We start from the raw sequence: 10,062 nt of genomic DNA on the forward strand, positions 1-10,062 counted from the left end.
AAAAAAAAAAAAAAAGAAAGTAAGCAGTTGTGAAGTTGGGGCAAAAGAATGTGGTAGCTGAAAAGATTAGCAGTAAAAAGAAGCCAAGTACTTTGTATCACGACAATGATATCTCTCTGGGCCAGGGCCAGAGAGATAGCTCAGCAGAATAAGCACTTGTCTGGCAAGTGCAAGGGCCTGAATTCAATCCCCAGTTCCAAAAAATAAAGAAGGACAATGACTTGAAAGCATCTAAGAAATGAGCAAAATCCTGAAAAGTTTCATTTGAAAAAAGAGCCCTTGGGCGCCTGGCTCTAGAAGAGCCCTATAGGGATCATTTCCCTGAGATTCATTTTACCATGCTAAGCCAGCCACACACCCAAGAGGCTGCTACAATTATGTTTTAAGGAGACCTGGCTACTGCCTTAGAGACAGTTTTTGTTTGGTTTTCTGTATTTTAGGGAAGGGTCTGTGTGCAGGGTCTCACTACTAGATCGGACTAGTAGTGATCCTGTTTACAGCCTCCCAAGAGCTGGGATTACAGGCGTGTGCCACAATGCCTAGTCTGCCTTGGAGACAGATGACCATGGAATGACTACACTGGAAACTGTAAGTCAAATAAATCTCTTCTGCATTAAATTATGCATATTGGGTATTTTGTCCCAACAACAGGAAGTGAGTAATACACTTACATTTAAACATCAAGAAAGAAATTCTAGCTGGGCATGGTGGCACACACCTATATTCCCAGCCTCAGGATCTTGGGAATTCAAGATCAGCATGGGGGGCTAGGGAGATGGCTCAGTAGAGTAAGTGCTTGCCTGGCAAGCACAAGGGCCTGAGTTTAATTCCCTGTTTCGCAAAAACAAAAACAACAACATAAAAGATTAGCATGGGCTACAAAGTGAGATCAAGGCCAGCCTGCGTTGAACAGTAAGATCCCATCTCAAAAAGAACAAAAAAGTAAAACAACTTCAAATTCACAATAGCGTTTTTATTCTTTTGCGGTTACTTTCACTTACCAGATAAAAAGTTTAGTGGCAGCCTTCTTGGTACTAATCCCCTAGGATATTTAGTCCAGGCCTCTTCATATATTTTTAGTCGTTCAAACATATTAGCTGCAAGGAAAAATTATTCTTATATGTAACTACGTATTGTACATTTTTCTGAAAAAATTTTAAGAAACAAAAGATATGCTGAAAAGAATATTTGTAACATTACTACCTAAATGTATCAATAATTTTTCTAATCTAGAATACTTCTTATATTTTAAATACCTACATATTTTAAATACCTTTCATATTTTAAATACCTACACCATATAAACTATTTTCTTAGAGTTTCTTTCCTTTAACTCATCTTCTTTGATCTGTCCAGAGCTTCTGTTAATTATATTCCATTTCTCCATACTCATTTTATGTATTTTTTGTTTACTTTCAATGTAAATGTTAAAAACTTCTCTCAGTTTAATCTTCCATTTCACTCATCTTTATTCTTCTCAGTTGGGACTTCTATTCAACCTATTAAGATTTTTTTCAATAAAAATGCTTTTTATTTCTCAAACCCCTAATTAGTACTTTTATTCATATTTCACAGTTGTGATCCCTTCTATTCATCTTCTTCAATTATATTCTCCCTGTGGCTAGTACTAAAGGTCATCATCTCAGTCTGGTGTTCTTCTCACAGTTGGAGAGACTTTGTTATAACGTAAGCTTCAGCAAGTTTTGACTGATCTATAAATGCTATCCACAATGGCTCACTACCAGCCGTGAAGGAAACAAAGCTTCCAATCAGATATGTTGGCTATGGATCCTACCTATTTCTGGCCCTGCCCCCATACAGGGACCCCACTGTGGATAAAGAGGTAATATAGAGAAGCACAGTCAGTCTCTGAACCCAGGTTTGAATAATGGAAATTTAATCCCTTTTTCCACAAAGGAATAGTGGAGTTCATTCAGCCTAGCTACACTCATGTGACCCTGAAAGGCTCCATTCCACAGCTGCAGCTTATAAGAGGTTGTTCTCACACCTTTCTTCTAAGGAGGCACCTCTATTTCTATCAGGGGAAATTTCCCTTTCATAGTTTTGATACTACTGATTTTCATGATTTTTCTCTAAGGTTGTTTCTGTATTCTGTTCTCAGTCATTTCTAACAATTTCTAATAGAAGACAGATTTCAAAACATGCTCACTGGGCATAGTGTTTTATGTCTGTAATCCCAGAACTCAGAAGGCTGCAGCAGGATGACTGTGTTTCCAGGGCCAGCTTGTGTTTCAAAGTGAATTCAAGGCTAGCCTGAATTGCAGTTATACCCTGTCTAAAGAAGACAAAAAAATCCAAAAAAATAAATGCCCAAAAAGCAAAACCTCAACTTGGTATATAAAATGGCGAAGGGAGTGCCAGGAATCAAACTCTGGACCTTGCACTTGCTAGGCCAACACATTGCTACTGCGTTATCTCCCTGGTCTTGTATTCAACTTTTGAAGAAATCTACAACCACCAGTTTCCAAGCTATGCTTTTTCGATGAGTCAGTAAAATTACCTGGCTTCAGTGCCTTCTCTAAGCCTTTGTAATAGGCCCAGTTTTCCGGGTTTCTCTCTTGTAATCCTCTATAAACATCAGCAGCATCTTCCAGACGACATAATTGCAAGAGAAGTTCCCCTGATTATAAATAAATAAATATCAATACTTGAGAAAAATTTGTAATTTTAATTTTTTCCTAAAAATTTTTCTTGTAACATTGTAAACCCATGGTGCTAAGTGCATGAATCTGGCTCTTCCTGCATTCCCAGCTCCCTCCAAGACAACTGTTTATTATTTTATGTGTCCTTTTTTGGAAGCTCACATACTTAAAAAATGCTATCCTCTTCACATCTTCCATTTATTCATTAATCTGTCCAAATCCAAGCCATATTCCCACATTCACTGAATACACTACTACCTAGTCATCCTTTCTTTGATTATTTCTGATAGTCTGTGAACAATTCAATGTAACAATTCAATTTAATACCCTAACTTTATCATCCCTTAATTAACTCTAATTCTCTTGTTTTTGTCTCTTAATCCTACATTAATCTCAAAGAAAACTCAACTCTGAGATGAAGTGAATGCTTTCCCTTGGGTACATAAGCAATCACATTCCCAAATGCCATTACAAACTCCAATTATCAAAATTCTTCTCAAACCTGGCTTCTGTTTATCAATTTTAAAGCCTAAGTCATTCCAACTGTTTGTTCTACTGTCCTCATTTTGCCAAGCAAGTCAGATGAGTGGAGAGTAGTTTTTTTTGTTTTGTTTTTAATGTATTCAGTACAAGGTCTACATACAGGGTCTCGCTACACATATCAGACTCTTAGTGATCCTCTTGCTTTCAGCTTCCCAGTGCTGGGATTACAGGCACAAGCCACCATGGGGCTATCACGACAAGCTGAGAATCAAACCCTAGTCCCTGCGCCTGCATAAGCAGGTGCTTTAGTCCACTAAGCTATCTGGCCAGACCATGGAGAGTATCAAGAAAAATATATGGGCCTCAACATCATAGCATTACTTCTAACACTATTCAGGATTTCTCTCTACATCCTCAACTTCCATTCACCCTTTCAGAACACTACTTTACCCTTGTATCCTTCACTTGTACCAGGCAATTAAAAATGATTACTTAATGCATACTTTTTACATACCAGTTACTTTTAAGTGCTTACATGTGTGAAGTAATTCAGTTGTCAGAACTCTACAAAAGTTACCATTATTTTAATCATTTTAATTTTTTTTTTTTTTTTTTTTTTTTTTTTTTTCAGAACTGGGGATTGAACTCGGGTCCTTGAGCTTGCCAGGCAAGCGCTTGTTCCACTGAGCCATCTCCCCAGCCCTTTAATCATTTTAAAATAAAAAGAATTTAAATAAACTTGAGACCGGTCTTTCAGAGCCTGCTGAGACTCCACACCCAAGCAAATGAACTCTAGAAAACTCCATATTCTTTACATATTTACCAGGGGTTCTCAAGCAGGTCACATTGGCAATATCTAAAGATGCTGTCATTGTCACATTAAGGGTGGTAGACACTATTGGCATGTTAATAGTCAGAAGCTGGGTATGCTGCTAAGCATCCTATAATGCACACAAATGATCTCTATCACCAATAAACTCACGCCTGAAATGTCAACAAGATGGCAAGCCTACTCTGTATTAACCAAAAGCCAACTTCATGAAAAATATAAAACAACCTGCCAACTTTACTACCCCATCCTATATCCATTCCCATTTCCTGTCCTTCATCTGCTCTGTGAGAATTAATCAACATTTTGCCTAACTCATCCAGTCCAGGAATTTCTCAAATGATCTGCAGCATGTTATCCTCTCCCCTCAATTCCAAGCAACAATCCCTTTCCTGACAGAATTTCCAGAGACTGATTTTATTCTGTTTCTTTCTCTTTGTATACTTGTCTCCAAATCCTGGCACAAAGTAAATGTTCAGTACTGGTTTAATAGGAAGAGCAGATGTCCTTGTTTCTTCCTGTTTTATGTAGAAAATAGGGGTAACTAGACAACATGTCCCAAATACCCCAGACATCTACACCTACTTGCTCACACATGCACCACATTGTGCTTCTGGGGACAAACTATTCTTGTTCTTATATTAACCTCCCAACACATACACTAGATCAGTGGTGGCAAACCTGCAGCACATGTGCTGCAACGGGTTATTTCTTATTGAAAGTTCTAAAATGATAACCATCATTGCACTAGATCATGTCCCCTCTACTTTTTAACATATTCTCTATTTTTATCATTCCCCTGTTAGCAGAAATACAATTTGTTAAAAAAAAAAAAAAAAAAAAAAAACCTTCTGACTCCATATTCCATTTCACCTATCATCATTCCTCTTATTTTCTTTATGGCAAAATTCCTTGTATAAGTCATCTATACATCCTTTCCTCAATTCCTCTACTCTCAGATTTAGACAGACTTGATGTTTGGCATTTTACTACCCTCATTCCAGATGCTCAGAAAACGTTTTTGTTAACATCATCAAAGACTTCTACACTGCTAAAAATCAACAATCAATTCTGAGTCTCAATCTAACTTGACCCTATCTGGTATTAAAATTATCAAAAGCACAAAATCAAATAATGTATGTAACAGCATTTCGAAAGCCATCATGTACTTCCATAAAAAAATTAACACTAGAATTCACAATAAAACATTTTGCCTAACTATGCCCACTGTGGCCTTGCCTCTGGTACCATAGTTACTTTGCAGCCAATGAATGAAATAATTTCTTCTAGATTTACAAACATGTTGTATCTGTCTAACAAGAATAAAAAAAAAAAAAAAGAAAGAAAGAAAAGAAAAAAAAGAGTAACAGACTATGAGCTGATATTAATTCAATCCAAAAAGCTCTATCCTTCATTTTATAGTTTACAATTGAGCTCCAGAAGCCTTAGACTTGCCTGGAGCGTCATCCTTCAGTCAAAGTTCATTTGGCAAATAATGGCTATATTCACTATGCACACAGATTCTACACTTTTACAGTATTCATCTTCAAGGTCAGCCAAAGAAATCTGAAACCAGCGAATTTCAGGTTCCTAGACAGCCAAGGGCAAAACAATTTAGATGGAAATTTTTAAAAATTGCTTGACTTTTCAGTTTCTTAATATTCTCCCTATCAATCCACAAAATCTTGTTTCCTTTTCTTCCAGAATTTACATTCTATTTTCTCAAAGATATTCAGATTAACACCCTAGAATACCTTACAAATTTTTAGAAAAGACTGATTTGTCAATAATGTATTAATATGACAAGGAAATTTGGCACACATTACATTACTTCCAGTGTAATTTGACTAATGGGCTGTTTCTAAGACATTTAATCATTGTGCCTTGTAAAATTAAGTAACTGCTTCTTGTGTTTTGATCAAACTCTGCATTTTCTTTATTTTTTTATATTTTAGGGAAGGGTCTACAGGGTGTTCAGGGTCTCATTACTATATCAGACTTGTAGTGATTCTGTTTACAGCTTCCCAAGTGATGGGATTATAGGCACACCACCATGCCCAGTCTCAACTGCTGTCTCAGCACATCTGGGGGTGGGGCCAGCAATGCAGGCCATAGAATGGAATCCCTGCCCCCTGCGCCTGCTTGAAGGTGCTTTAATCTGCTGAGCTTTTAGCCAGCCCTTTCCATCATATTTTCAATGCAAAAATACTCTATTTAAGAATAAATGCTGGAGAAAGACAGTGTTTGTGTCTGCAGCCCCACATACTCTTGGCTGTGAAGGGGTCACTTGGGCCCAGGAGGATCCCTTGAGACAGGCCTGGACAAGACCATAAGACCAGGACCAGCCAGATAGCTCAGTGGATTACAGTGCCCGCTTAGGCAGAACCATGCTGAGATAACAATTGAGACTGGGCATGGTGGCGTGTACTTTTAATCCCAGTGCTTGGGAGGCTGAAAAACAGAAAAGATCACTACAAATCTGATCTGTGTAGTAAGGCGCTTTAAACCCTGTAGACCCTGTACTAAATACATAAATAAAAAGACCATGAGATTCCCCCATCTCAAAAACAAACAAGCAAACAAGGATGCTTTACTAAGTAATTTCTTTTTTTTTTTTCTGTATATAGGGAAGGATCTACAGGGTGTTCAGGGTCTCACTACGGAGATCAGACTCTAGTGATTCTCCTGTTTATAGTCTCCCAAGTGCTGGGATTACAGGTGAGTACCACCATGCCCAATCTCAATTGCAGTCTCAGTGAGCCCTGGGGGCAGGGTCAGCACAGCAGGCCCGTGAATCGGACCAACCCCCACCAACCCCCATGCACCCACCCCCGCATCTGCCTAAGCATGCCCTTAATCCACTGAGCTATTTGGTCAGCCATTTACTAAGTAATTTCATTCAATGAATTTTTGTTGGCAATGAATTGCCCATATTTAAATGTGTATTTTCCCACATAACTGTAAGAGTATTATTTTCTATAATAAAAAAATTATACTCAATTATTAGCAGTAACTAGGTAATTTTTCAGCTTTGCTCTTTGCCTTCAAATTAAAATCACATTCTTTAAAAAAATACCTTTGGTTTCTTCTACAGCAAGTTTATCACAAATCTGCTTTTCATAGGTACAAAGATGTTCCAAGGCTTCTCTATAAAGACCTGCTTCTCGAAGAACTTGATTTTGATATAAAAGTAGTTCACTATATTCATAATCCACTTTATCGGGGGATGTCTGTATACAGATATAAGAAAACAGTAAAAATTCTGTTTTCCTATTAGAAAAACATTTATGCACCCAAAAATATGTCAAAAACTCAAGAATAAACACGATTGATAAGCTGAATTTTTAAGAAACTCTAAAATATTTATATAGTTATGAAGTAAAGACAGCATTTGCTTATAGTTAATCAAATAAAAGAATAATCCCTAAGTACAAAAAGGAGAAAAGTTATTAACAGTAGAATTCTAAATAAATCTTGATGAATGAGTCAGACTATCCACTCTGCAACTATCAGTCATCACTATACAGATAAGCATCATAACCAATGAATGCTAAAATTAGTGGTTTGATAAAGAACAAGCAGTCTTGTATTGCTTATAAAATAGAACAAAAAAAAAGAATCAAATTTATAGTTGCAGATACAACCTTAACACACTGGTATGGTAATAATATAAACTGAATGAACAGATGTGCCTCTTGATACAATGAACTAAGATGGATATTGCTACAATTTAGATACATACCATCCAAAAGTCTCTGTTTTGAAGACCTGTTTGCTAATGGGCCTTTGAGAAGTGACTAAATCAAGACAGCTCTAACTTCACCAATGTATCAATCCACTGATGATATCATAATTTGGTGGGATTATTTTGAGATGGCAGAAAACAGGAGGTCAGGCATAGTTGGAGTGGATTATGATGTGGGGACAGTACCTGGTTCTTGGTCCCTTCCTAACTGGCTTTCTCACCCTTCCCACTCCCTAGTTGCTGTAAGGTGAATAGCTTTCCTTTGCCATGTCCTTTATCATGACGTTCTATCCTGCCATGGGCAAACAGCAATGGACATAGCAAACCATGGACTGAAATCTCTGGAATTGTTAGTCCAGCTAAATGCTACCTCCTTTAAGTTGAATTAGGTCAGTTATTTTGTCACAACAATGGAAAGCCAACTAATACTAATCATCTCTGTGATTTTCTGCCAAAAATTCAAACTCTGATGAAGAAATATCAAGCAAACAGAAATTGAGACATTCTGCAAAAACAATGCCTCATACTACTCAAAACTATCAATATCATGAAATAATAAAGAGCATCTTTTAAACTGAGAGAAACTGAAGAGAAATGACGACCACATATATGCAAGGTATTATTTCAAACCAGATACTATCATGGAGAGGAATGCAATAAAGTATATAACCAGGGCCATATGTTAATTTTCAATATGGACTATGCCTTAGATAATAATGGTCTATCAATGTTAAATTTTCAAATTTTGATAACCTATAGAACTGTTTACAGGGCCGGGGAGATGGCTCAATAGAATAAGCACTTGCCTTGCAAGCACAAGGGCCTGAGTTCAATCCCTGGTTCCACGAAATAAAGAACTGATTACAGGGTCGGGGAGATAGCTCAGTAGAGTGAGTGCTTGCCTGGCAAGCACAAGGGCCCGAGTTCAATCCCCGGTTCCACCACCACCACCACCACCACCAAAAAAACTAATTATAGTCATTTTTAGGAAATGAAGCATAATGAGTCAAAAAAAAAAAAAAAAAAAAAAAGATCTCAGATCAATTACTCTCAAATCCTTAATGAAAAAAAAAAAAAGATATCCATACAGAGATTTAAAGTACATATATCAGGGCCAGGGAGATGGCTCAGTGGAATAAGCGCTTCCCTGGCAAGCACAAGGGCCTGAGTTCAATCCCCAGTTCCACCAAAAAAAATAAAAAATAAAAAAAGTACATATATCGAATATTAATAGAAGTGAACGTTTATGAGGAATTCAATGTGCTATTCTTACAACTTTTCTGTAAGTTTGAAGCCATCTTTTAAAAAAGTTCATTCACACATTTTTCTTCTTTCAGTTATACTTTAGAATTAGACTTAATAAATTGGTCTGTTACTGTTTTACCTGTTGTGTTTTTCTAAATTCTTCTAAAATTTTTGCTGCCATTTCATAATCTTCTAATAAATGATAAGCAATAGCATAACCAATCCATGATGCTCTCTGTGCTGGTCGAAGCTGAAGTAATTGATATCTTGTTTCCTTTAAGAGGGAAAAATTCTTTTTATTAGGTTTTTAGTTAAAACAAATGTTCCTTTAAAAGATCAGTTAAATTCATCCTGCAACAGTGAACACTTTGCAAAGAAACAAGGACAAAATAGTTTCTAAAAAAAAAATAGTCTCTAACATTTATGCTGTGTTTTATAGAAGAAACCCAACAACATCTGTAAGCTAATCTTACGATACCCTTCTTTATTTTCCAATCAATCTACTTTAATAGAGGTAATATGATAAACGTAACACAAAGGAAAAACATTATTCAAAAATTATTTAGAAAACGAAGTGCCTAAGCAGTAAGTTAAGAGCTCAGCAGGCACCACCATGAAAAAAAAGAAAAAGGCATATGGAAGAGGGAACTAGGTATATCCAAGTCTGACATAAGAGGTTAACACTGAAACTACAAAAGCATATTAGGGGCCAGGGAGATAAGATAGCTCAGTAGAATAAGTGCTTGCCTGGCAAGCGCAGGGACCTGAGTTCAATCCCCAGTACCAAAAAAAAAGCATATTAGTCTCAGACTACAGACATAGCTTAGCAGTATAGCAGTTGCCTAACATGTACAAGGCCCCAGATTTAATCACCAGCACCACAAAACAATAAAGTCTCAGTGAATATTTAAAGAAAAAATTTTACTTTCCAGATAATGTGCAAAGAAAACATTATAGTTGCATGTTAGTATCACGCAAAGCGATGGTCTATGTGAAAAGTATTAATTTTCGTTTTTAACAAATTGATTTAATCAACAATGCACAGGGGCTGGAGAGATGGCTCAGTGGTCTGAAGCACCTACTTGGAACAAGCTTGG

The 10,062-nt window shown here is 36.8% G+C and overlaps 1 protein-coding gene across 2 annotated transcripts in view; it reads right to left on the minus strand.

Annotated features, from left to right (window-relative positions):
- Naa15 (N(alpha)-acetyltransferase 15, NatA auxiliary subunit) overlaps nucleotides 1-10,062 on the minus strand; it is a 106,193-nt gene that overhangs the window by 45,764 nt on the left and 50,367 nt on the right. For both annotated transcript variants that reach the window (XM_004643630.3, XM_004643631.3), the window contains exons 5-8: nucleotides 9,105-9,239; nucleotides 7,052-7,205; nucleotides 2,522-2,641; nucleotides 1,002-1,097 (exon numbers count right to left, since the gene is read on the minus strand). In XM_004643630.3, coding sequence (XP_004643687.1) covers nucleotides 1,002-1,097; nucleotides 2,522-2,641; nucleotides 7,052-7,205; nucleotides 9,105-9,239 — 505 coding nt within the window. The remainder of the gene's footprint in view (nucleotides 1-1,001; nucleotides 1,098-2,521; nucleotides 2,642-7,051; nucleotides 7,206-9,104; nucleotides 9,240-10,062) is intronic.

Source organism: Octodon degus, unplaced genomic scaffold, assembly GCF_000260255.1.
Source record: "Octodon degus isolate 3935 unplaced genomic scaffold, OctDeg1.0 scaffold00180, whole genome shotgun sequence".
Lineage (NCBI taxonomy): Eukaryota > Metazoa > Chordata > Mammalia > Rodentia > Octodontidae > Octodon > Octodon degus.